The sequence below is a fragment of the Xiphias gladius genome, chromosome 12 (genome assembly GCF_016859285.1).
Source record: "Xiphias gladius isolate SHS-SW01 ecotype Sanya breed wild chromosome 12, ASM1685928v1, whole genome shotgun sequence".
NCBI lineage: Eukaryota > Metazoa > Chordata > Actinopteri > Istiophoriformes > Xiphiidae > Xiphias > Xiphias gladius.
In genome coordinates this window covers 10180623-10208528 of record NC_053411.1, presented here as the reverse complement: position 1 = coordinate 10208528, position 27906 = coordinate 10180623, and the positions used below count along the sequence as shown (strand labels likewise).

At 39.1% G+C, this 27906-nt stretch overlaps 1 protein-coding gene across 5 annotated transcripts in view; it reads left to right on the top strand.

Annotated features, from left to right (window-relative positions):
* The window catches only part of LOC120797173 (glucosidase 2 subunit beta-like), a 134823-nt gene that overhangs the window by 3624 nt on the left and 103293 nt on the right, over positions 1-27906 (top strand). For all 5 annotated transcript variants that reach the window (XM_040140543.1, XM_040140547.1, XM_040140545.1 and 2 more), the window contains exons 4-8: positions 1390-1447; positions 2420-2537; positions 7136-7265; positions 14868-14934; positions 19039-19117. In XM_040140543.1, coding sequence (XP_039996477.1) covers positions 1390-1447; positions 2420-2537; positions 7136-7265; positions 14868-14934; positions 19039-19117 — 452 coding nt within the window. The remainder of the gene's footprint in view (positions 1-1389; positions 1448-2419; positions 2538-7135; positions 7266-14867; positions 14935-19038; positions 19118-27906) is intronic.

The window sequence follows — 27906 nt, the reverse complement described above, 5'->3', positions numbered from 1 at the left end:
CTTGTTCCACCGGTCACCAATGGGGTTCTGGATAATTGAGAAGTGTCACACTGTGCCCGCTCTCTTGGGTTAAAACAGCTGAGCAAAAGCCAGATCTGAGCACTTACAAAACACCATCCAGCTGATCTTATAAGTGGCTGATCTCAAGAGACCCTCTCTAACCAGAGAGAGAGAGATATCATGAAGAAAGAAAGATCTAATCTCTGTCTTTGAGGATGAAAAGTGACAGGATAGATCAAGCATATCTGCACTAAAAAGAACACTCATTTGTCAGCTCATTATTGAAAGCCAACTGGTGTGAGCCTGGTACATATGGCATTTAATGATTGTTATTGGTTAATATTGGCTGTTGGTGCTGATATTAAAATTTACACAGATTCGGCATAATGCAGTTTTTAGCAGTCGTGATAATTTCGAGGATACTCGCATTTAGGGCTGCAACTGTAATTTAATATTGATTAATATAAGTATGATTAGGAATTGTTTGACATTTTTGGGGATATACTTCTCAGCAGCCTCTTAGCTTAGCTTAGCTCAAATACTGGAAACAAGAGGAAATGGCTAGCCTGGCTCTGGTTTTTACTCTTCTGTTTTTCTATGGATTAACAAACAACATATAACAACATACAATATATGTTAACTTTTGAGCTTCAGAGTTGCCAGAAGGCTGTTTCCAGTCCTTGTGCTATGTTAAGCTAATTTGCAGTTAGCAGTAGCTTCATATTTACCATACACCCATGAGAATGATAAAAATTCTCTTATCTGACTGAAAAAGTGAATAAGAAATAAATGTCAAACTGTTTTGACCTGCGGATTATTTTCTCAATCATTTTATCTTTGAAATGTAGGAAAATATTGAAAAATATTTCCCACAGCTTGTCTTCAGATGTCTTGTTTAGTCCAACATTTCAGAACCACAAAGTATTCAGTTATCTACCCTTTATATGACAAAGAAACGCAGCAAAGCTTCACATTTAAGGCACGTAGAATCAGTGAAGGTTGGGCTTTTTGCTTGAAAAATCACTGTATTTAAGCAATGTAGTCACTGACTCATTTTACGTTGTTTTTAATTGCCTTATCATTTCAGCTCTTTTCTCATGACACCAACTAGAGGAAAATTATTTGGTGTATGTTGGAAAGCAAAAGCTTGTAGTGGTCAAATTTGAGGGATACTATTCTCCAAAAAGTACCTGAAAACAAATTATTATTAGTTGCTCATAATGTGTTTTTATTGTTTATTGATTCCAACTTTAATCTGTGGCTATTTCTATTACTGATCACATCACTTAGAATAAAGGCACATTGCTGACCTCTCCTTGTTGCTGTGTTGTATGCTCTTCTCTTCTCTTTTATATGCATTGGATTGGTTTCTCCTGTCTCTCTCGGCAGATTGCTGCGATGCTTCAGATGAATACAACAGCCACGCTCACTGCCAGAACACTTGCTGGTCAGTTGAAAACTGATATTTCAATATTTATAAAATAACACATGCAGATTTTGACTCAAAATATGTTATTAGAGGCCCATGCATAGCTATAGAAATAAATATTTACCCAATCCATTCTGTTTTGAAAAAATGTGAAAATGTACATTTTTGGGCAATTAGATAAAAATGAAGATTTTCTTACACACACAAGGATATTTGTCATAGCATCAGTGTGATAGACTGCTGCACCCATGTTATAGTGACTCATCTGTTGTGCCACCAGGGGGCATGGTGTCACTATGATTTAAAAACTTGATGTGGTTCAGAAAGTCTCTTGTACTGTACTGCATACGCATGACAATATTGCATGACAATATGAACTAAAGAGTTCGTCCATGATAAAGATAAATCTGGCTCACCACCTCATTACACTTTCCTTTTACCAATGTAAATAGGAGTCTCTATAATTGCATCCTGAGGTGTTTTTCATGCAGATAATTTAGTTTTTTTTAGGCCTTAAATAACATACTACACATATCGTGGTCTGTGAATAAAATATAAGAAGTCACACTCCTACCAGGTCATATTCATCATTTTCTCTGAGCTGCACTACAAAAATTGACCTTACTATGATGCTGAAATGTTGCTCGCTGCGTAAATGTAACTTCTAATACAGTAACCCACTTCTTTTGTTGACAGTTCCCTATCATTTAATTCACTATCATTCACCTCAAAACCATATACAAGCTGAGTATATCTCATTATGTTTTCACAAGGTCTGCACTCATATTGTGTTTGCTAGACTTCAAAAACAATTTAGTTCAGCCACAGAGCATCAGCTCCCATCTTATTTACTTTTCTATTTTCCCATTTGGATTCCTGCTGTATTGTGGGCCCTTAAAAATTAGATTGCGCCATCTCAATGACCATAGCAGGGGTGGCCGATGTTTTCTCAGTAATGATGAGACGGTGCATCGTCTCGATCTCCTCCAGGAATCTGGGACAGAGAGAGAGAGCATACGTGGAGGGCCAGATGAGGACCTTGGATGAAGGCTTGCGACTCAAACAGCAACTGATTGAGGAGGGAGTGCTGCTCTGGAGGGAGAAGCAGGTACACTGTATTCTGCTGAAGTAACTACTGCCATAGCGCATGTAGTAGTAACAGGGGAAAGTCATTATGGTTTTCCCCTTCAGAAACTTTATCCTGTTCCTGCAGTGAGAACACCAATAACTTTTTTTTTTTTTTTTGGCGTGTTTTTGAGTGTTTAGTTTCACCTGCACAAAATATACACTAGATTTATTAAGTGGTCTGTATATAGTCTAAAGCATCCTATATATTTCAACTTAATCCCCTGATCAGGAGAAAACAGCTTACCTAAAAATTTTGGGAAAGGGAGACACCCAAAGTGGAGAGGTTTAATAATGAAGTAAAAAAAAATTAAAAAAATACCACAGCAAAAATTTTAGAGAACTGATTTACTTTTCTGAAAAAATGAAAAAGAGGAGCCCCTGACTACCTCGAAATGAATATTTGTACAGTTTAATTAAAAAAAAACCCTAAATGGAGGATAATTTTAACATTTCATCATTTCAGTGTTTTTTCAATAATAAATCCTTTAGTATTGTTTGTCAAAGCTTTTGGTTTGATGTGATCATCATCAGTTATGTTTGGTATGGTTTATGGTACAACAAGCCTGAGAGTCTACAGCCATGCTAGCTGCTTTGTGAGGCTGTACCAAGGCAAGGTGGTGCTTTGTGGTTTTAAACATGTTTACCATTTTCAAATCGACAAATGTCATCCTCACATGGGTGCAAGAGAAAAAGTCACGGGATCCTCAAAGTCATTAGGATACATTGTGTGGGAAACAGTAATGTCTGATCAAAATTTTGTTTGAATTCAAAGAGAGCTGCGCTACTAGCACGACTAAAAATGTAGTCAGAGCCCATTGCAGTGAACTTGGTGAACCCATGTGCTGTAAACAGTCGCACAAAATCATATATGTTGCAAGCCAAGTTTTGGGTGCACTGCAGTGTGGATTGTTTGCTCTGAAATACCTTTGTTCTGGAGTCTAATATTTGGTATTGAGCACCTGTCATTGCCATGTCTTGGGTCTGAATCCAGCCAGGGCACTTTGTTGCATGTTGTTTTTTTCTTCATCGTTAGTCATTTATTGTGGTCAGCAAACAAATTATGGACAAAATTATCATAAAAATGTAGCAATGTGTTTTTAAGTTGTAGCTATTGTGTTAGATATTGTTTCAGTTATCCTCAATAGATTTAATTAAATTTTCACCTTGGCTATTTGCGCAGCCAGCCAGCGACTGTTCTGTTATTACAAGGCGTGCTAGCTAACACACTTGACTGACAGGGACGTTGAGGTTAATTTGCTTTTGTGTGTGGCGCACTCTGAGAATTCCTGGTCTAAATGAGCAGCTTGGGCTCTTTGATATTGTGACCAAACATGTTCTTGGCACCTGCTGCTACAGGCATCTGCTGTGCAGTTTGCAGCACAAACCTTAGCCTGCTGTGCAGCTAGTTTTTGCCCTGTCAATGTGATACGTTCAGTGCTTTCTAGCTCTAAGAACTGTCAAAAAGCGTTTTTCCAGCCATTAGCTCACTTGTATCACTGTGTTTTAGTTGATCAATTTATGCAATTTCATAATTAGTGTCCTCCAAACATACCAGTATGTTATAATTGTATTCAGAATGTATTACAGCTCCTGTCTAAACAACTCTAGTTTGTACCGTCATTTGTAGCCCATAAACAGCCTCATATTCACCTCCGGCCATCAACTTTGCATTCGATTGTATATTCTTAAGGATTTCAGGTGTGACTATGGGGTAAATGGTTGGGGATAAGTCAGCACAAGTAAACAAGTACCTGAGAGATCAAGCCCATTTTGAATCAACGCACTCCTTTACAGAGCCTCAAGATAAGCAGGAACTACTTCACAGTGTTTCCTCTGCTCTCCAATTGCACATTTAGTTCAACAAGCACTAGGCCAAATTAGAAACTGGAGCCCTGGAGTTTGGTGCAAATTGAATTGATAAATTTGGCAGCTGAGGATCTCTTTAGATGTTTGTAAGTCATATTTACTGGTTCAGTGGTCTCATTACTTAATGCATTATTGTGCTTTAGGAAAAACAAGTTCCCCTCCCACCACTGTTAGATAGTGAAGTCTGGCTCATGTGCTGCAATTTTCAAGTTATGGACATTTTAAAACACATAGTTGGGATTCTGAAGGACCCAATAACAGCCGGGAAATGTTACTGCTGCGCATTTCGCAGTTTTGCGACTTTGTCGGAGCTGCCCTCAGCCTTTGTGTTATTTTGTGAGAAATTACTTTATTTCAAGTACTTCAAAATGCCTTACAGCATTGTTTGTGTAAAAAATGGCAAACCACACACACACACACACACACACACACACACAGACACTCACATGTCTGATTTGCCAGCTGATGGTCTCCAAGTGTGTACCCTTCTTTTCTGTTCTGTTTTTTCCCCCATGTTCTTTTCTGTGGCGGCTGATTGGCAGATCAAGGCCGAAGTGTCACCCAGCCCTCCGAGCCCCGCCGCACATTGTGATTCTCTTCTCTCAGTTGTGTCTGTTGATATGGCAGGGTTACCTCAGGGGCCTTGTCTTGGAAAACCTTACACAGTGACTCAAAAGTGAACTCTTCCCCTGGTTCAAGGGTTAGAGAGGAATCTGCTGTTGAAGAAACAGCACACCAGAAAAGCTTATTAATCAAATTAGAAGCCTTTACACAATGAAAGCTGAGTGTAGCATGTGAGCACTGTATGCCCTACACCCGGCAGAAATGGGAATGCTGCTGTTAATTGAATATAAATTGGTATTCAATAAAATCCTCTTTGTGGAGGTTTGTGATGATCATTCTTTTGATTGCCCCCCTCTAAGTGTACATTTTAAGGCAAGAAATTGTGTGCAGTGTTTGCTGGTCCTCAGTCCCTTTTTAAAATGTTTTTCTCTGCTTAATAAAGCTTTGTCTCATTTTTTTTTTTTGTCAGGATTTCAGAGGAACGTATAGTGCTTTTTTGTCCAAACTGCACCACAGCTTTCAGAGAGTTAACACAATAGGGAGAAGTCTCAAACCCAGTGTACTAAATCGGCGCTCCTTGATCTTTTAAAAATCCTCATCCCAGTTGGAATACTACTTATTTTTAAGTATGCGGCTAAACAGATTTTTATCTTTACAGAGCTCAGATATTTCAATGCAGTTTTAGGAAAAATCTTGGTTTATGGAAACACAAATATGTGTATATATGTGCATTCATTTTGAGTTTTTTTATAAAGTATTTTTTAACCACTGTGGAGGAACTTTTTACATGTTATGGTTGTTACTCACACGTAAATATGTTCTTGTACGCTCAAAATGGGGCCCATAAATCACTGCAGCCAACTGGAGGTGTCTAAGCAAGAAGCGTGGCCTAGAAAGGTAGTCATCCCTGTCCAAAGCAAGCAAAATCCGTCACTGCAATATGAAGGTCTCGGAGGAGAGATTGGGAGGCAGTATTGACACACACGCACACGCACAAACAAGGAGCTGCTGCTCTTTCATATTAATTGGTCCATTACAGAGAGTGATGATAGGTTATGCTTGGTTGTCAGAAGCTGTCATTTTTGGTGTGACAGCAACACCTCCTGACGCAAGTGATTTAAATAGTCTATTGTGCAGACCTGAGTGATGTCGTACAAGTTTTCGTAAATACATGGGCTGGTTCTGGTCTGGAGGTAAATCTATTGATGCATAACGAAAGACAGGCGAAGAGATGGAGATGAGAACAGAGGTAGATTCAATTCTAAAAACCTGTCAATGTCGATTCAGGCACTACTTTCTATAAATACTTTTGAGGCTATTTGTCCCTTATCTTTTTGTGTCCACAATTGCATAGTTTCACCATAATATAAACACAATCATAACTATGTAGAAAATAATGATAATTTTGATTAACCAGATTTTTATGAATGAGATTGTACATCGTACGTGCTTTGTCTGTAGTAGATAAAAGATCTACAGCCATGCTATCAGCTCTCTGAGGCTATACTACTGAAGCTGATGGGAATGTAATTTTCTTTGGAGGTATTTGGTCATAAACCAAATATACTGCCTATACCAGATTCTTGAACACTCCTGAACTGACCAATAAGCAATGAAGATATGACACATAGCTAGCTGATATGCAAACTAGATGTCACTGTACAGTATATGGTATTTGGTTGGCGTCATTTATATGTTAATATGCAGTGGATGATGGCTGCAATTTACAAAAAAAGGGAGCTAAGATTTAAATTATGAGATTGGAGCTAAGAGTAGTGGGAAAGTTACATGGCTGGTTTGACTGAAACAGACGTCATCCAGAATCTCAAGATGGAAATGGCTTCTTTCTTTTTTGGGTTTTTGACATTTTTAAGACCATACTGTATCTTGACATTGCCCCAAATCAGAATATAAAATTGTATTGTCTGTTTATATATGTGTCACAAAATAAGCGATAATATCAGGAAAAAATATCGAGGAAGAAGTACATTTGTACCGCAGACAGACTGTAAACTAGAAAAGCATGGAAGTAACTAACTATGACTGTACTATACCTGCAACTGATGGGTAGGAAAGTGTCCAGCAGCTGATGTTTACCATGTAATGCTGAATGTAGATGATGTTTCTCTCCGTATCGCCTCTCTTCAGGCCCAGCTCAGAGAGCTTCAGCAGGTAGCTGAGGACCTACAGATCAAACTAGAGGAACACAGGCGGAGGAAAAATGAGGCGGACCGACTCAAAGAGCAAACATTAAAGGCACTGGAAGCAGGTGATAGTGGTAAGTGTCATGCCATCTTTAACTTGCCATGATTTGGTTTGAGTCTGTTCTAAGCAATTTGCTCCATCCACAGAATTGCTTCAGTTTGCAGACATTAGGTCATTGTTACGGCTACCGCAGGGCCGCTTCCATTTCATTTCAGCTCAGTCTTACATTGAACAAAAGTAAATTGACCTCAGCGCCTCAGGCCAGATGGTCAGAATGACAAATGGTGGACCTTGAGAAACAGCTGGAAGGGTTAAATACAGATGCCTGTGCCACTGAAATAAATGGGCTAGGAGAGGAGTGCTGAGCAACAGCATATTGCAGTCCCTCAGCTCTCCTTTTACATTTCTCAAACCTTCAGAGAGAAGTTGCTTATGACTCACAGGAAAATTCCCTTATCGCTCTGAGCACAAGCTCACTCGGCATTTAAGCGACGTTCAGACTTGCATGTGTGAATGTACAGAAGGTTTTTAGGGCTGGACGGGAAATGGACTCAATCATTTTTAGCAGTGAAGTCTATAAGGATTTAGAGTCATTACATGTGTGAAAGTAGAGGATAGAGATTGGTGGAGTTAAATGAGCTCAAAGTTTTAGATTTTTAGATTGTAGCAGAATAAATATTTAAACATTCCTATTTGTAATAATCTATAAAGCAAACACATATTGAACACACATGGGAAAGTAATTCAAGATCCATGGTCCTGTATTTTTACAAGAGAAATTTCTTTTCAGTCTTAAACTGACATTCTGTTTTTTGCATGTCAGTATATTAAACAACACATTTATTCAGAATAATGGCAGTCGTCTGCTTCTTAATACTTTGCTGTTGGGTTTCTCACGTCCATCTCTGTTGTCATGAAATGTTGGCAATTGTGTAGTGTCAAACTGCCCGTCAAGTAAAAGATTCGATTGCAGTAAAGGTCATTTGACTTTGGTGGTTCCTCTGAGCATGCATCCATCATGCTTCCCGCTGTGCGAGCTGATCTTTTGCCAGAAGTCACCAGCCCCCCACGTTCCTGAGCCTCTCATCCTTTTTCTTCCATTACTCCTCATCTTCAGGGCGCAACAGCCTTCAGTTTTCGTTTCTGTGGTTGCATTGACATGTCTTGTCCATGTTGGCTATCCATCCAAGTGATAGGGAGGTTTCAGAGGCTTAAAGACTACTTATCCCGCCTTTTTTCCCTGCCTGCAGCCTATGACATTACATGTTGATTAATACTTGAATTTTTGTGAAAAAGCACTGTAAATCTGCCAGCAGTATGACTCAGCAAACATTTTTTGCTCTCCGATGGGCCTTATTGTTATTGTTTGGGGGGGCAAGCTGATCACACTTTCATTCACATTTTGATTTCATTCCTGGAGTTGAATAAATGACTGGAATTTTTAATGGGATCTGGCTAATGCGTGGCCCTGAGCTTGTTTTTTTACTACTTTTTTAATACTTTTGCAGAAGAGCGACCTAAGCAGTTGTGAATTTATTACCTTTTTTTAATTGCAGTTTTTCTGACACAGTGCTAGGCAACAGTTTGGGATAACTTACACTACCATTTTAAATGATGTAGTTTCTTACCAATTGCATTTCATAACATTTTACATTTACATCCTATGCAGTAAAATCAGACCCATATTCAAACCAATTTTTACATTCCCTAAATCGGTTTCATTTTCATCTCTTAAAAGTTTTTTGAATCTCCACAAAGCTCCTCAAAACTCAGAAAAACAGTTTCCTCCATGTTATCATAACTCTTCAACATCATATAATTTTGTCATCATGACCCTTTTAACTCAGTGTCAGACTAGATGACGAACAATTAATAAGCCTTAACTTCCCTTAGACCTCTTTTCACCCCTGACTAATTCATTTGCATGTTGTATACACGTCTCTTAACCTATACATTTTGGTTACAAAGCATTTTATAAGAGAATCCTATAAAACAGTTTCCTTAAAAGACACTTAAGCTGCAGAGGACCCAGGAGGACAAATATTGAGTTACCTTAATTAAATATAGGAACACCACCACAAAGGAACACGCAGTTTTTTTTCAAGAATGTCGTGTTTTTCCCTTTATGACCTGTCAATAGCCCGTGTCAAAAGTAGGAATGAAAGGCCAGAAGAACAAGCAGCTGAGCCTGCAAAGTAGAACTTAGCAGTCTTTCCCTTTACTGCGGCTGTCGCTCAAACGTGTCTCCAGGGCTTCATGCACAGTTATTGAGAAGTTTTAAAGGGCCAGGTTATTGGTACCCTCAAAGAAAATTAGTTTCTTGTGACAGAATGTGTGTGCCGCAGTGGAGAAAATATTGTAGGACTTGGAGAATTGAACTACATTCTGTCCTTCTGTTAGCCAAGTGGTGGACTTGGTATTCATGGATCTTTTACAGTTTGCTAAGCGTGCTGGGAAATCTGGAGTAAATCCTCATTGAATAACAAAGACTTTGCTGTTCCCATCTACTCAGAAAAGACACTGATCATGTGTGCTTGTTTTTGAAAGATTCCCTCGTAATGCCCTCCTTGATAAGCTTTGGGTTCACATAAAGGTTTCTTCCTTTTCTAACGATGTTTATTTGATATGATCCCCTCATATAGAGTCATTCTGTATTTTACGTCTCGTACTGTCTTTAATGGTAAGCACCAATATGCAAGCTACATGGTCTCTGAGTTCACCCACAGTTTGAGGGGATTTCCTCAAGTTCATCGCTAATCCAGTGGTTGACCTGATTTCTCTAGCGGACCGTCTTGCAAAACACCTCCCTGCTACTCATGTTTTCCAAAGGAACATTAGTGCAGCTATAGAAAGCCTATAGGATAAATTAAATGCAAGGAGAGGGCTGGATGCCTCCGCTGTCAAACAAGCTTAGTTTGCAGTCAAGGGTAAGGTTGCATAAATGGTTTTCATGTTTCTCAGGTCTTTTAAATATACATTTTTGTATGACCAGAGAATAGCATATGTCAAATCGTCATTACACAGCTATGTCAAATATTGACATAATTCACGGTCTGTCAATTCAAATTTGAGAATAAGCAATTTCAGCTCCAATTCCATCCATTTTGAAATAATTCTATCATGCTAAATATACTAGGGCTGCAACTAACACTTATTTTCATTTTGGATTAATCTGGTGATTATTTTCTCGATTTCCTGATTAAACCTTTTGCTCCATATAATGTCAGTGTGTTAGAATTTCTGACAGCTTAATGTCATGTCTACAAATTGCTTTTTTTATTCAGCCAATCGTCTAAAATCCAAATATATTTAGATTACTTTCATATCTGACAAAACAAAAAGCATCAAATCCTCACATCCGAGAAGCTGGAACAAGTGAATATTTAGGTATACAGGTGAATATTTGGGGTATTTTTGCTAGGGAAATAACAAACAGTTTATCGATTACCATGAGTTTACAAATTACCTTTTTTTTTGATTGAGCGATTTAATTGCTGGAGCTCTAGATTCTACATTCACATTTCACATTTAAATCTGCATGTACCTTAAAGTGTACAATTGGTAGGTTTTTTTTTTCCCCAACAATACAATCACTCCCCCCCCCCCCTTTGATTTATTTGTATCATTAACAATCCATAAAACCACTATCGTAGCACCAAAATAACACGTTGTTCTAGTCAGACAGTGACCTGAAATTTTTGATTCATAAATAAGAAAGCAGCATTAATTTAGTATAAAGGTTTGCAGTACTTAAAGTTAATTATCACAGAATAACAAATAGCTTCTCTCTTCCCCTGCCAGACCTTAGCCTAAGGGAGATCATTATTGTTTGTAAGGAAGATGATTATTGTTATTGCCACGCTAATGGAGAGTCATTTGATTAGCTATCAGGAGAGGCCTGCAAGTGTTTCACAACAAAGCACGAATTACAGAAAACTAAGACATATTGACACAGAGGCCCGATTTACACCCGCTATTAGCAAGTGATCTTTATCTGAATACGTTAATCTTGATAATGAAATCTGATCACAGGCTTTTACATTTACACCCGCTATGAACAGGAATTCCTCCCCCAGATGTGGCCTGGCTGATCCAGTTGCATTTAAATCACAATGTGTTCTGTATGTTAACGTTGCATTAATATGTGTTTTTCCTTCATTTCCTAAATGGGGTCTGGCAACCTTCTGTCCGCCAATCGGGTCACACGAACCTTTCTAGTGAGTTTAATGAGGGACTCATACATAGGTTTGCAGAATGTCTACCACGTGTCTTAAAATACAGACCTTTGCTGTTTTTACTTTTGCTTCTCTCTGCTGTTTTGAAACAACCAGGATATAGTGCATTAAGCTTGCACAGAGGTACTCGCTACCGAGCTGAAATTTAGCGCTTACACAAGTTTCTCTTTTGATAAAAAGCTTGTGTCTGGTTAGCTCAGTGGCTTTCAAACTTTTTCTGGCATGCCCCCTTCAGAAGCCAACCCCCATCCCTTCCCACACACACACACACATACACGCACACGCAGATACACGCACACACACAAACAGACACACACATACACAAACACACACACACACACACACACACACACACACACACACACACACACACACACACACACAGTGTGTGTGTTTACTGCATATTTTTCCGCTGGTCATCCACGCCCCGACCCTGCAGTAGCTCTGTGGTCCCCAGAAGGGACCTGCCCCCCAGTTTGAGAACCACTGAGTTAGCTAAAGATACTCTCAAACACATTTTGAATTTATTGAGTGAAAAGAAATCAATTCATTTAATGAGGGTTCTGTGTTTGATTGGTAAGGGACTGCCAAAAATATATATGGACATAAATTTCCAAAGGTGTAACCGAACTTAGGCAGTTAGACAGTTGAATCCTTGTCCCTAAAGTCAGTAGCATGAAATTTTAAATTCCTATCGTCCAAGCAGTCCAATTCAAGATATACAGAGATAAATATACAGGGCCAGTTACTTTAAGTAGGGTAAAACTAAAATTAATACCATTCCAGATACTTGTACTTGTAGCATCTGTGTGAAATATGTTTCATCAGTGAGGATGTCTTTTGTATATTGGTGTGAAGCCCTAAATATACAAGATTTTGCATACGGCTTTATGGACATGAAAAAACATGTAATATGCAGTGAAGAAACACAATATTGGTCTTCCAGAATGCCTCAGAGGATTTCAGTAGAAATTCCCCTGAGGATAATCTGGACGCAGCGGATCCAGTGCCGAACATTTCATGTTCCTAGAGCCTTGATATACTCATTTTGCTTCCTCTTATAAGACGATAATCAGGGACAACCTCATCTGCTCAAAAATTATTTTTAATAATTCTCTATAAAATTAAACACAGATGTGGGCACAAATTTTGGTGTACCAAATAATTTTTCTTATTTTTCTAACCCTTTAGACAGACATTGCTTTATATTTCTTTCAGTACATTATGAAAATGAACTTAATCCATCTTCTATAACCTATTATTTTTTAAATATTTTTTTCTGTATTTTAAGCCTTGATTAGAAAACGGATAATAGAGAGCCACATTAAAAGTAAACTGCTAAACATATTTGAGTTCATGATCTGTGCTTTCAGTCTATATATCCAGGAAACAAGCCAACCTGTAAAATGAAAAAAGCAACAAAAAAAAAAAAAAATTGTGAAAAGGATAAGGTGAATTTGGTAGCTTCTTGCAAAGCAAAGCTTGGTGTTTGGCAGTTCACTCTCAAGCCTTGATCATCTTGCTGCATATTAGTTTGTCTTGTTTGTGTCCCTTTCTGTCATATCGGCTCTACGTAGTTTAAAATATCCTGAAATATCACAAGCGGGGACCTTGAGACAAGTGCTGAGAATAAGGCATTTGGATCAGTCATTGTACTCGCAACCCTGATGAATTTATGAACAATTTTAAATTTGTCAGTCATCAATTGAATGCACCATTTATGTTAAAAGACTTATTTACAGATCCTATCTTCGTGTAGAATGAGGTATTTTCATGCCTGGAAATATTGCATATAGTGTATAAAATAAATCAAAATGTGTATTTTGTTAGATTTGGAGTGCAGAGCCTACATAACAAAGAAAGTTTTTATGTGGATAACATGGTCTGCAGCCTAGGTAAAGATCTGCAGTCTCCTGCTGATGCGTTCCATTTTCTCTGCTCTCTTTGTGCCTGTCTTTATTTTACGAGTGTGCTGTGCTATTGCCAGGGCAACATGGGTGGATGAGTGATGGTGTCCATTAGTAAACATAGCCCCCTATATGTGCCATAGGCCTAAATAGCCAATGTCTTGAACCTCCTTTCTCCTCTTTTTTTCGCCCTCCTACTCTCTCTTCCCCACTCTTCCTCTTACATTTTACCACATCGCTGCCCCCCATCCAGCCCACCACCCCCAACTTCATCTTTTTCTTTCTCTGCCTTCCTCTCCTCCCTTCTCCATCTATCCTCCTTATGGTTGTTTTTCATAGCTATAGCTCTGCAGTGGAGGGAGGGATGAGACCCTTTCTCTTCCTCCTTCGTGCACTCATTTTCGCGAGACAGAGCGACTAGAGGATGGGTTGAGAATGTCAAGCATTAGGTTGGGAATAGAGTGCTGTTCAAACAAAAGAATGGGCCACTAATATGACAGATGCTGTGTGTATTGCAGAAGAATATTAGCAAATCTTGTTTTTCCCCTCAACTGAGTAGAGTCAACAACGGGGGTGAGGGATCTGACTTCTCCATGGACATTTGCTGCTTCCAGTCATGTCGTGGGTGACAAGATGTGGTATACAATCTTTAATCTTTTAGTGTTAAATCCAAAAAACAGCATGACTTTATAAATATGGATTTAAGGTTCATTTTGGCAAGGCTGATTTCATGAAGTGGAGTTTAGTTTTTTGCTTTTTTTTTTTTTTTTTTACACCCTTATAGCACACATTCAACACAGGCTCTCTACTGTACACAGGGGAAAAAATGTTAATTTCACAATTAGCTTTTCTGTAATTAGTACGGAAAGGTAATTGCGGCGGATGTGCAATTAGCATTATGTAAAGTGCTTTTCCCCAGACTTAGGGGCCAATCAGTTTGGCCCTTTACATTCTCTGTTCTGCTGATGATGTGGGAGATGCTTAGTGTCGAACATAAGAGAACTTCCTCTCCCTCCCACTCCAATGAATGCGATTCACAAAATGAATCAGTTGGGGTCACATGCTCGCTGGAAAGGGGGTTGAGGAAGTTTTTGCGTCTCCTTTTCATCTGCCTGTGAATATGAATGGAGAAGAGGGAAATCAGTGTCATACCAGCCGTTACAGCACAAAGCCTCCTGATTGCATTCTGGACGCTGACATGCTTTTTTTTCCTACAGGGAAACCAAATGTTCTTGCACAGCGTGACTGACTCATTGCCTGATTGCCCAAGAACCTCCATCCTCTCCCCCCGCTCCCCATATTTTAAATCCAACTCCGGCTCTGTTCTCACATTCCTGTCACTCAGTTTGCATTCAGATGGATTAGTGTTTATTGTGCATATTGGTGATTAAAGAGAACATCCTACATTATTTTGTAATAGAAAAAATGATCATGACTCGTTGTGCTTCTGAACATGAACCACTAGAATGTTGTCTCTTTAAACTATCAGATATTTTTACATTGACCCAGATATGTTTTTTTTTTTTTTTTTAGGTCTCATACGACAGAACAGCACAGTAACCAGCGTTTTCCAGTTACTGGACAGCAATAAAGATGGCAGGTAAATAATATGCTGATCAGTTCATTGTTGACAGTCGAAAAACCATGTGGCCCCAATGTTCATGTTCATGTTTTGCCCTGTGCTATGACACTCCTCCAAAGCCCAATGCTAACTGGTGTGTCATTCTTAAAAAGTTGATGACAAAATAGAGATATACTGTGATAATAATTTGGCTCGATTTAAATAAAAACAGTGCTGGGAGAGATTTCTAGATGATAGGGATCCACTGAGTTTTTTTTTTTTTTTTTTTTTTTGAAGGCCAACACTAATGTTTTTATACTGAAACAGTTTGTCCCTCAGGATTTTACTCTTGCCAAGGTGAAAATGCTGCTATGAAATCCAATACTTGAGAAATTCTTAAAGCGTGTTTGCGTCTAGTTTGGGCTTTTCTCCTCCGTCTGTGCAGTTTTGAAAATGTATCACATTGGGCATGAAGACTGGGTTAATGTGAAAAGGGCAACGAAGTTTCAAATCTATTTTTATACTCCAGTGGTACCTGTTTTCTACCAAATGATCACCTTGTCATTGTGCTTCTCAGACAAATGGCTCAGACAGATTTTGTGCTCAAATGTTGACAATATGACTTTATAGTTTCATTTCAGTTCTTTAAGAGTAAACTACAAAATACAAGTTAACAACTCAAAACATCCGGCTATCCAAGGATCTTGGAGTCTTTAAAATTTTCGGTAAATTTAGGTGTTTGAGGTATAAAGTATTTATCAATGGTAGCCTCCACTGATTAATTAACACCAGCTAATTACATAAAATGGCACAAAAACGAAAAAAAACAACCCTCCTTTAGAGCAGATATTTAGTTTTGCTGACAAAACTGTGCATGAAAAAAAGGTAGCTCTACATAATACCTTAAGGAATAACTGTACTGTCTGTCAGTGTGGGTAAGGGGGGGTTTAGGGAACATTACCATGTCAGATGGGGCAGCAAATTCACAGAACTCATGTTCACTGACTTGTGAGTCTCAAACCTGCTAATGCAGCAAAGTGGAACAAAAAAAAAAAAACATGAAAGATGAGTAAGATAAAGAGAGTCCATAGCACTGCTTTCACATTTATTCTATCTGCTCATGGTATAAGATGAATCTGTGATTCATGAATACTAATTCCCATCAATATGTATATGTACCACACTGATTAGTACCACCTTAAGTTCTGACGCAGTGAAGTCTCATCAGTCTGAGTTGAGTGCACACATCTCACTCCCCGAAACTCCTCCACCTATTTGTTCTTCAGCAAACTTCAAAAAGTAATTCATTGCTTTATTTGTACTGTTTAATCTTCAAGTCCCAACAGACCCACTTGTCACCCCCCTACCCAGCCTCCCAGCTTCCCCTCAGCCACCCAAGCTGACTAACTTGCTGTCATTAGTTGTGTTTTACCACTGCCAGCTTTAAAGAGAATGGTGTTCATTTTGCTTTCCGGCAAGATGTGTGAATTTGCTGGTGACTCGCAGAAAAACAGGAGACCTGATATCCAATGGACCTGTCCCCCTTCATGCTTTTTCTCCGCTGCCGTCCCCACCCTCATGTTCCTGATCTTCCCACACCACGTCTGGGGGAAAGAAAAAAAAAAAAAAAATCAATACTGCTTAAGCTAACTGGGCATATTCTCCCGGAAAGGAAGTGGGGCTGGGCATAGTAAACTGATAGCGCTATAAAACATACGGCTGCATCGAGGACAAAGTGCTTGTACAGCGATTTTCCAGGGAGTGCTATTGTACCAACTTATGCATTCCTGCGCGTAGATGTGAACCATTATTCAGCCCTTTTGCCCCCCCCCCCATCCATTCCACATCCCTGCCCAACTCTGCCTCATTCCATCCACTCTATCCCCTCCACCCCAAGTGGTGTCTCTCCACGGGCTGTGCTTAAACAAAAACATTACTAAGCTGAAATACATGCAAGTGGCGCTTATTTCTATACAGCCATTGTTTCAGTCCGTCAGTCAATGGGATTCGGTGAGCTGGCTATCTTGAGGCAGGACATGTATTGATGCCCTTCTGAATAAAGCAGGAGGTAGAGGCTTTGTATATGTATGCTACATCGCCATTTTTTCCTGTAAGGCTCTGCAGCTCACATGCCCAAGTGTCAAGCTTGATTTAGTTGCTGTTATGATAAATGCAAAGTTGAAAGTCACCGGTATACCTGCTGATTGCACATTGCCAGGCAATTTGCCGACTTTGAACTGGATTAACATTCACATTGCAGACTCTTTATCTTGTACAAAAAAGCTCTGGCTTTGTCCCTGATGACACTTAGCAAAACACTACCCCGTTCTTAATCCACACGCTTTAAATTGCTAATTATCTTTAATGTAGATTCACAGATAATTGTTCTCTCCGTTTTACTGTGAACTAATCTCATTTTTGTGTCCATGTAGCCAACCATAATTGCCTCATGGAAAAAATGGCAACAGTGTTTTTCAGGGAGTTTTGAATCCACTCTGAAATACATAAGACCATGTCAAACACTAACATGCTGCCGATTATCAACATAATTGTATTTTAATATAAATATTAACTCTGAAGAAATGTTGTTGCTGCGATTTGTGAGTTAGCAGGTCCAGACATTTTCGGCTCTTGTGCTTATTAAATATTCAGTCTGAGAGTTTCCTCCTATTAGTTTGTACTATGGGGGAAAAAAAATTCCTCCCCCACACATTGGTCATTAAGGTAGCTTGTGGACTTTCTAACCATTATTTCATCCTCAACCTTCCCAATCACCACACGAAAATGCAGCCCACTGTGCCAGCTGGCAGGCAGTTGGCAGCCCAGTGCAGGATTAACTGGTACCAGTATGCTGGCCTATAAATAGAGTCTACCAACTGCTTCACGAAATGAAGCATGATGGAGCCTCCCAAAGGCCCACGAACAGGTTGTGCTTTTTATCCCCTCCCCTCTGTCCAGATTTATCAGTGTATGTGTATGTGAGAGTGAATTCCCTAATTTTATTGCTGTCTCTCTCAGTGAAACCTACTGTAGGTGTGCTTTGCAAAGCTCCTGCTCTTATGATGCCACGGTCTATATGTGTATAAATTCCCTCTGTGATTGAGGCCAAAGCCGCTTTTATTCGCACAAGTTTTTCAGAGCTGCTGCTCTGTGCTGCCTCACAATGGAGAGAGACATTGTTTTTCTCCAGCGCTCACCCCAAGCATTGATTCTCTGTAGTGGAACAAGCTATTTGCTTTATATGTTTGCCTGCACTTCCGCTTTTGATAGACTCCGGGGATTGATCTAGGCTATGCAGTCATTATCTCAGCTCAGTGGTGTTAGTTTAGGTGGAACCTCTGGAAGACAGACACCAGCAGGGAAGAATAGCCGAAGCAAAGATCTGAGTGATCTAGGATAAGAGGTGGCGTGTGTGATTTTGATTGTGCTGTGTTTAGTGCTGTGTTGTGTGGCACTCAGAGTGAGATAGGCTAAAAGGACAGATAATCTGAGTCAAAGCAATGCTAAGTAAGCCCTGTCAGAAGAAGGAGCTAACCCAAAAACAAAATTGTTCTCCTTTCCCCCCGCAATATCAGGTGAAATACCAGTAAACTTTGTTTGCACAGAAAAACACAAGTACCGCCTGGTTCATTGATGAGGTCGGATGACTCCAAACAGCTTGTGCACCAAAATCTAATGTATGTTTTGTGAAGCCAAAAGATCATGCTTAGTGTCAAAAATTGGAATGTTTATTTCAATATCTCCAGTGATTTCTAGCTCAAAAAAAACTCAAGTCCTCCTACAGCAAGTGAGGTGGAAATGTTTTGTGAGCCCTCAGGTGCTCTGGCATACAAACCTTGTGAACAGGTTATTGTTGTCAAATGCAGTGGTGAAGGTCTCAATGTGTGCAACATGATGTAATCAGCCAATTATATTTAAAAACAACAACAAAAAAAAGGACCTAAAAACAAACATTATCTAATAATACACCTCATTATCTAATCATGTGAATCATTATGTGAAAATCATTTAAATGTAGGAGCAAGAAAAAACAAGCCTGACTGGGGCGTTTTTCGCCATGGCACCATATTACCAAGACCAATTTGCACTATTGTCATTTACATCTGTTTTTTTTTTTTTTTTTTTCTTTTTAATACACAACAGTATAACAGTGGATGAACTCCAGGCTAGGGTGGCACTCATCCATGATGAGGAGCGGGTTCTCTCTGAGGATGAAGCAGTGGTGAGTTGTCTTGGATTCATACAGTTGATACTACAGTGCTGGCCGGTATAGGGGAAGCGTGTTGAGGATGGCTAACAATAATGATGACAAATTTCAGTACCAATGTTCAATTCAGAATTATAGGAATGACTGTGACCTAAATTAACATATCTGTACCTCTTTGATGCCATCAACGGATAAGTTAAATGCAAATGCTCTCACAGTGAAGAACTTTATGTCGAATGATTATGATTAATGACAAAATAGAATAGCCCCCACACAGTTCTCCTGAAATGGGTCACTATTCCTTTAATGCCTTCCCCTGATGTAGAGGTACTATATTTTTTTTAATAAATTGTTCTTACTTTCAGTTATTCCCTTATAAAACGCTGGTCTGTCTCTCGATCCTTTCCGACTTCCATTGTGTGACACACCCCAAGCTCAATCATTCTTTCAAAAGACATACATCTGTAAATAAAAACAGGTCACACATATAAAGTTTAATTTATTAAAAGGGCTCGGTGATTCCCCCAAATCACCGAGTATTTATGACAAGCATGGATCACCACCATGATCCTTGCATACTTCATAAATTTCTGCATAAATATTGAATAGAATACCTAATATTAGCCGTATAGTCAAATCTTGCAGTTTTGTTCTATTCAGATTTGCCAAGCAAGCTAATAATAATGCACCTACATCAAATGTGCCTGCTCTGTGATATTTGTATCTTGCTTGGATTGAGTGTCTGTCTTCCTGGGTTCGCTGTTTTTTCCGCTCATACAACAGGGTTCCTTCCATATTCATTTGAATTCCGAACAGGACGAGCGTAGTTTCCCAACAGTGATTTTCCCTCAAGCTGCAGTTTGTGAGAACGCGGCTGTCTGTTTCACTTTAAGCTTGTTGAGCCTCCCTCTTACCAGGCAGCAGATATCAAAATCTCTGGCTGTAAACAAAATGGCTAGAGCTCAATTCTTCCTCTTCCTCCGCTCCCCGTTCCCTTTCTGCTATAAATGGCGATTGGTATGTGCAATCATACACGCTCGCACAAAAAATAATAATAAAAAAAAAAGCTGCAGGGCTCTTCTACTGCAGGGCAAGGAAAGTTCAGAGATGTTCAAATTTTTCACAAATTAAGTTTGCTGTATATATTGTAAGAGAAGAGTAGAAATGCCCTCCACTCTGTTTGGGGTGACAGTGTGTATTTTGCATTGACTTACTAATTTTAGCTCCTGTAAAATGTGAAACTTGAGAAATTGTTTGGAACTTGTGGTGTTAGAATAAAATAGAAAAACACCCAAGCAGCACCAAAACTGTAACCAACATGAAAGGGATGGGAAAAAAATAAGTGCTCATTTGTTATTTCTGCTGTCGAACGGGGAGGCATTCCTAATGAATTCAACTGCATCTAAAGAGGATGAATCGGTATGAATATGCATGAATATGAAAATGTGTAGTTAACTGCAACCACAACAAACGGTGATCAAGCTGGGCAAATTAAACACGGTGCCATTGACAGTAGTTAACAGGCAATTTACATTAGAACTGACACGCGGCCCTGTGTTAGCACCTTAATCAAGGTCCAAGGGCAGCAACAGTTGTACAATAAAAGAAGCTAATTCTGTGTGTTCAGAGGAATTTAGAAGAGTGATTTTTCTTTATAACAGTGTATTCATTTTTTGTTATCACCTTCTTAGCATTTCTATCATGCTATCATCTATCAAGTATATTTTCTAGCAACTTTCACGTTGCCATTACTATATGTTGTTGTATACACAATGCATACCCTAAATATGTGTAAATCCTTTCAGGTTGATGAATAAATACCACAATTGTTGAGGGTACATTATAAAACTGGGTCTTTATGCTGTTTTATTGTTTAGTATATATCTGCTCATTTGTAATATCTGAAGGCCTTGATTGCTTTTCTTCTCACGCTCATGAATAGAGCCATACATGTGTGTGTGTGTGTATATATATATCTATAGATATATCTATCTATATGTTTTTGCACGCTTATTCAATTTGTGTCATTTTCACACCTTTTTATTAGTTTCCTCCTTCTTTTTCCTTTCCCTTAAGAAGCTTTGGCCTCCACAGAAAATTCAGTTTCCACTTCAGCGGCCCAGATAATTCAAGAACAGAGGGGATTTTCAGGAGAACAATTTGATGATCAAAGGAGGCACTCCACTCGGGAGGGAAAAGGGATATTCTGAAGTGGCGCTCCCTCAGTATTCTATCATTATGTTATAGCCCTCCATTCCTGTAGAAACCACTGTTAATGTAGAGTCTGTTCACTCACATTTAGAGGGTAATCATAGGCATCCAAGAAGAATGTCTTGTCACTGTCAAAAAAATAGCAACATTCTTGGCGAGTTGTCTCCTTTTTCAGTACGTTAAACACAACATAGACCTGAACATATATCATTTCAACACCCAAACTGGAACATTTGCACTAAATCAGCATCTTGCAAGGAGCGGACTGCCCTCTCTCTTGGCATTAACCATAGGACAATCCATTCTCAGGAACACCGATGTGTGACCAAGCTCGAACTGTAGCTATGAACAGATCCACAGGAAATTGCCTTCTTGCAAGAAATAGGCATTTGTGCAGGTGTGAATTTCACTTATCCAACCGTCTCCCTTCAAAGCCCCTTACTATGTCCAGAGATGCAGATTGACTGGTCATAGAATATGCTTTTCTTTTTCTTTTCAACAAGAGAATGCAAGAAATCCCAGATAAAAAAAAAAAAAAAAAAATGGCTACCTTTGGTGTTTAAGCACATCTTGGTGTCAATAAGAAGAGAACCAAATTTGGGGAACTTCACTTTTTAAAAAACATTGCTGTAGGTGCACGAAAGATTGGGAATTCCCCATAACAATTTGCTAGTGGGTATGGAATTCTTGCTTGTTTCAGAGTTTAATAATATTGGCTATACCCTAGGGGTTCTTACATACAGTAGAATAGCTGACATTAGTTGGTAACAAGGCTGAAATGAAGACGTGTAGCTACTGTAGGTAGTGGTGCATGGACAAAGGGAAAAACAGAACCTTAAAGATCTCATTATAATGAACTCTTTCACATCCCATAACTTCCTTCCTGTAATGTTATAGCACCAATAGACTCCTGCTAAATGCTATTTTTCATTGTTTGATAGAAAAGGAAACTGTATTGAAGTTGCATTCTTTTCTGTTTTTCAGTCTGGTTAAATGTTTACATACTGTCACTAAATTTCTACACTGGGAAAATACATATTGTCGTTTTCCTGCTTTTAGCTGTAATAATCCAATGGGTTTTTCAATGCTTTATTTAGTTTAAAAGGCATAATGATTTTTAAATCATTTAGTATATCTGAAAATTGAATCTGAAATTTTCAAAATCACAGTACATCATTTTCATTGGACAGCGACATACTCTGCACAAGTGCTTATTTTACAGGTTAAGTTTATAATTGAGTACTTATCAAAAAATCTCCCCCTTTGTAGCGGCTGTTCTGGTGCTATTAACTATATCACATGATCTTCATCAGCAGATGAAGTTTTGCCCAGTTGTCAGGGAACTGGAGATGTTCAAATTTGAGATTTTTTTTAGTCAGCTGCTGTCTCCAAAGTCAGTAACGCACTTTTGATACTCAGTATTATTTACTACTTTGTCTCAAAAACTGAAGCTGAAGCAATTGGTTGATTCATTTGCCAAATGACAAAATTTTACAACAACAATTTTGACAATTGAATAAGTATTTTAATCATGCAAAAATTGCAAAAACATGGAGAAGTTTCGACTTCCCTAATGTGAAGACTTGCTCTCTGTTTTATTTCTCTGTAAATTGAATAACTTAGGGTTTTGGTTGCTCGTAGATAAAAACAAGTAATTTAAAGGTTTTTCTGACATTTTGTAGTCATAAAATGTTATGGTCATAAAATCTAATAAAAAAAGACAAACTAATATAGTGAAATAGTGATGGTGATAATAATCATGAGCTGCAACTCTGCAAAGACTTATGTATAAGTACGTATTTCCCGTCCATCATGTCAAAAATTGGACATTTTATAGATACAACGATAAATATAAAAAAAAAGGAATTAGTAATATAAATAGCTTACATAACTAAATAACAAACAAGTATAAACCCTTCCCCATACTGTTGATCCATTTCCGACATTTTCCTATCATAATGACAGATTAACAGCATCCCACAGAGACTAAAAGCACCTGCAAAGCAAGAGGTTCTGACGTGACTTCACCTTTCTATTTTTGCGACTACACTGAGCTCTCTTGATAATATCACAACATCCACCGACAAACAAAAAGCAAACACCCGGTGCCTGGTGCTGCCCTCCCACCCCTAGTCACTACCAACCAAGGTCAGCCACTCGGCGCGGCTCTTCACACCATCTGTTTGAGCTGGCTGACATTTGGCCCTAGCCAACACGGAAATCTCACTTCAGAGGGGGCCCCGGCATATTTACATTCTGTTTCTTTGTATTTTACGTCAAGTGGTTGGATCTCAGCTATTTTTTATTTTTATTTCAAAGGCAAAAAATAAGATGTGGACTAAATGTGCAAGACATTAGTGAAGAGAGAGATGGAGTAATACATATTGAATCAGTGTGTAGGCTTTCAAAATGTTGTGCAATATAAAGTTTAATGGCTTTTCACTTTTCGTACAATGCTGCATATAAACTGCCCATAACGTCTAGAGTCCAGATATCACCTTGACTGTAATAGTTGCACATTTAATCTACAAAAAAGATTGTAAGGTTATAACTTACATCACTGCCATATGAATAGGAAGGCAGGCATTACATCTTGCTTGATGATGTCTTTCCAGCCTCCAGAAGGGGGCAGCAGGCCTCTAAGTTGAATGCGAACTAATGGAAAAATGGAAAGTCACATTCACAGGTCATTTAATCTCTTTGTTTTGTCATGGGCTGGGCGTCTGGTGATGTTTTCCTGCCTCGCTCTCTCAAAAAAGTGAGAGATCCCTCCAGCTCAGAAATGAACCATTCTCATCTGCTGCCAAGAATTTCCTTTTTCATGCATTTGTAGATAGGTTTCGTAAGCTTGCAGTGATTCAAGGATTTAATGTGCGTGTTCTGAGGAGATTTTTGGGGCCTGCATGTGACTGTAAGAGCAGGTTTTTATTTAACTTCCTAAAATGTCTTATTTTGGAGCAATGTACGCTCTTGCGTCACTGAGAGCAACCTAGAAATTTAATATCCGCAGACCTAAGCTGTACTTATGATTCCACTCTTACTTAACTGACTGTATGGATGTAGGCCATGATGTTTCTTTATGGCGTATGCCATTCCATGTCTGTGTTGGCACGTGGATTAGACAGTAGTTAAGGCAAACCATACACAGCTTACACCTCACTAACTTAGATGTTGGAATGAGGTATGTGCAGGCGAGCAGAATCGTGGTAGTAAACACTGGCAGCCATATACAGGTTTTTGCATATCCATTTCTGTATTCCGACAATATTATAGTCATGTGTTAAAAGCCTGCTGGGTGTATGAAGCTAGCTGGGCTGATGAAAAAGGGGGTTTGCTGCCCCCGTACCATTCATCACCACCCATCACATGCATCATGTTTTTGCTTCCCAGCTGGAGTGCTTTCAAGTTATATAATGTGAAATGACAGGCTGAAACCAGAGGTGGAATGATATGCGGTTTGTAGAGCTGAGGTAGAGAAAACTGACCTCCTAAAAAAACCTGATAATCTGTCATGTTCTTTTAAGATAAAAGGACACTGAAGAGAGTCAGAGGAGGAGGGGATACAACGAAGGATTTGGGTGGTAACTGTGAAAGACTTCTTTATTTGTTTCGGGCTGCACACCTGACACTCCTCAATCTCTCGCCTTGCCCTCTTCCTCTGCACCTCTAATCTTATCCGCACTCGTCTTTTGTTATGTAACGGCTGAGATTGGATGTGCTCGAGGTCGCGCGGGTGGCACAGGTAATGGAACCAGTGGGAGGTCAAAGACAGGAGAGGGAAGGAGCCAAGTGGAGAGGAATCGTTTTGTGCTTCTCCAACAAGTCCTGACATAGTTGTCTTATATCAAGGGGTGTCTTATTGGTCTCTCTGTATGACTGTCGGTTTATATACCGCATCACAGTGTACAGTTTGTCACTTCAATCCTTACTTTTTATTTACAGAAAGTTTGACAGTAAAAAAAATTTGACAAATATGAAAAATAATGGAAACAAAAAATAATCTGCTGTGTATAAAAAATACAACACAGTGTCAGACTTTATAAAGTCGGATCACACAGCAGTGTTTGTATCGCTTTGACTTCATCTCTGAAAATTCTGTCTTACAAGCTGTACTGACAAAAAAGCCTTAAAGCAAGCTTAAGGCAATCATTTGTATTCTTATCAGCTTTAACCACTTGACAAATACTATTGATGTTGCACCCGTGTAACTGCAGCTCCTGAGAACAGGGTACACACTGTGCAATAGGACAATCTATGCTAGTGCTTCCCAAGTGAATGCATTGATCAGTGATCTTACACTGTATCACAAGAACAGAAAGAATGTTTTAGCAGTGGGAGCAGTCCCCCTAACATTTCTGGAACATTTTAAAGGGATTATTCTTAAATTATGCTAATAACAGAAAGTAGATAATCAGCTTATTTTATGTACATGTATTTTTTACGGTATAATTGGGGTGGGTGATAAAGTTAGTCAGTATCACAATATTAAAGTCGTTAAGATTTCAGTCCTGGTTCATCAAATGTGGTTTAATACTGCAGCAAACACTTGCCGAGTAGTTACTTCGTCAGAAAAACAACAGAGGAGCAACTGTGTCATCAAACAAACTCACCTTTTTCTAAGAAGTCAGGCGAAAATAATTGCAACCGTATCTGATTTCATGCTGCGCACAGCACAACTAGTTTTCCACTTACAGCAAAGGTCAGTACCGGTAACAGGGGTTGGTTACCTGGCTGAGGAGTTGGGACTGTGCAGCCTGTTGCAGAAAATGACTGCTGTCTAGTTTTGTAGACTCATTTTTTGATGAACAATCGTGGTCAACACTAACTGTGGTGACAAACACATTGTTGCGCTTCCTGTGACTGCTTCACACTAAAAGCCATCCCGTGTGTTGCACATTGAATGCTTTTAATGTGAAGCAGCAGCATTAGAAAATGTTCTGTTGGCATTAGCGGTAACTTAATACAGCTATGATAGAGCTTTAGGAGGGTGAATAGTAAATAGTAAAGCTGATATAGTAAATTTACAATATCTTTACATTTTCTTAGTTTTTAATTACGCTTTGCTTGGAACCAATTAACTTGGACAGCAGAATTTTTTACAACAATAGCATTGTCACAATATGTTTCCACTTAAAGTCAATAAAGAGTAGTATTGACTTACTCCCCAGCCCTACAAGATAGTTACCAGCTCATTGTAATTGTTTTTTGCCTAAAGCATCACTCATAATGTAGATAATAATATTGAATTGCATTTGTCTGCAGATGAACTGCAGAATTCAGGATTTTTAAAAAAAAATTTAGAGTCACATCAAACATCCTCTGACCCCAGACAGACCACTGGCTCCTGGAAGAATATCTTGTTGAAGAACCTGATATCCTTTGTGGGGAAGCGCTTGATGTGTTTTGTGTTTCCATGGTGACCCCGCTGCACAGCATATAAGACAATAATGAAACCTCTCAAAGGCCGCAGGGGCACCACAATAGTGCACGTCCTCAACATTTCAGCTATTGTGGCACTTGGAGGAGTTACACAACCTGACGTTCACCCTGAGAATGTTTCTTTCCCCCATCATCTCAGGGCTTTTGAGACCGGCAAAGATTGGGCTTGCTTGCAAAGGGATGACACATGGAATGACAAAACTCCTGTGTCTGTCTGTCAGGCTTGGTCTTTATCCGACTGACATTTGCTGGCTCAGGCTCATCCAGGCTCTGGAGAAGCCAGGGATAAGAGTCAGACACAGATGGCTTTTTCCCTTGCAATTCTGTCTAACGCAAGATTCAGAAGGGGGAAAAAAAATTGTTTCCAAATCTTCATCCTGTTTTTACAGACTCTCCGAAATATAATTCCCTCTACAAAAGTATAAGAAACTAGAGAGTTTTCACGTACTGCACCAGTGTATTACAGTTTTTTATAATATGCTGTCACGCATCGCTTCATATTTTTTGTCTTTGCTGACCCAACCTATTGCTGATTAAGGCTTGATAGGGCTGTTACTTCAGCAGAAACATTTGTTGTCCTCTGAGTAAGTCAAAAGAACAATGCAAGAATGTCTTTTGCCATTTAAAACTGATGAGCCAAAGCCAGCTTGAAGGAGGAAAGGGGAGGTGTAGGTGTTAAATTGATTGGCGAGAGAAAAAAGCATCTGCTTTGCAATAGCTTAACAGTTGCCTTAGAAGCATGCCTGCTATTGTTTCCAAACAAGAATACCCACTTCTGTGTGCCGAGGAGTGTCGCCTTCAGAAGAAATGTGTGAGAGGGATAGAAATTGTTGCATAAGAAACATTTAGAGACATCATCTTCTTTTTTCTTTTTTTTTCCTTTTTTTTTTTTTTGCAGCTTTCCAGGACCTTGATCTATTTTCTTTTTTCATAGCTGCCTCAACTACTTTCCTGTTCTCCAGGCAGTTCAGAGTTAATACGTGGGCAGACAACAAAAGACAGGGGATATAGGGCTGGAGTCAGCAGCTGATTCATTGACAGAAATGGCACCAAGGCGAGTGGGTCCCAGGTGTAGCCATGACTCAAGTAGCACTCTAAGATAGGGGGTTGTGATTGAGGGGGGCAAGGAGTGAAAAAGAAGCATGGGGGCATCA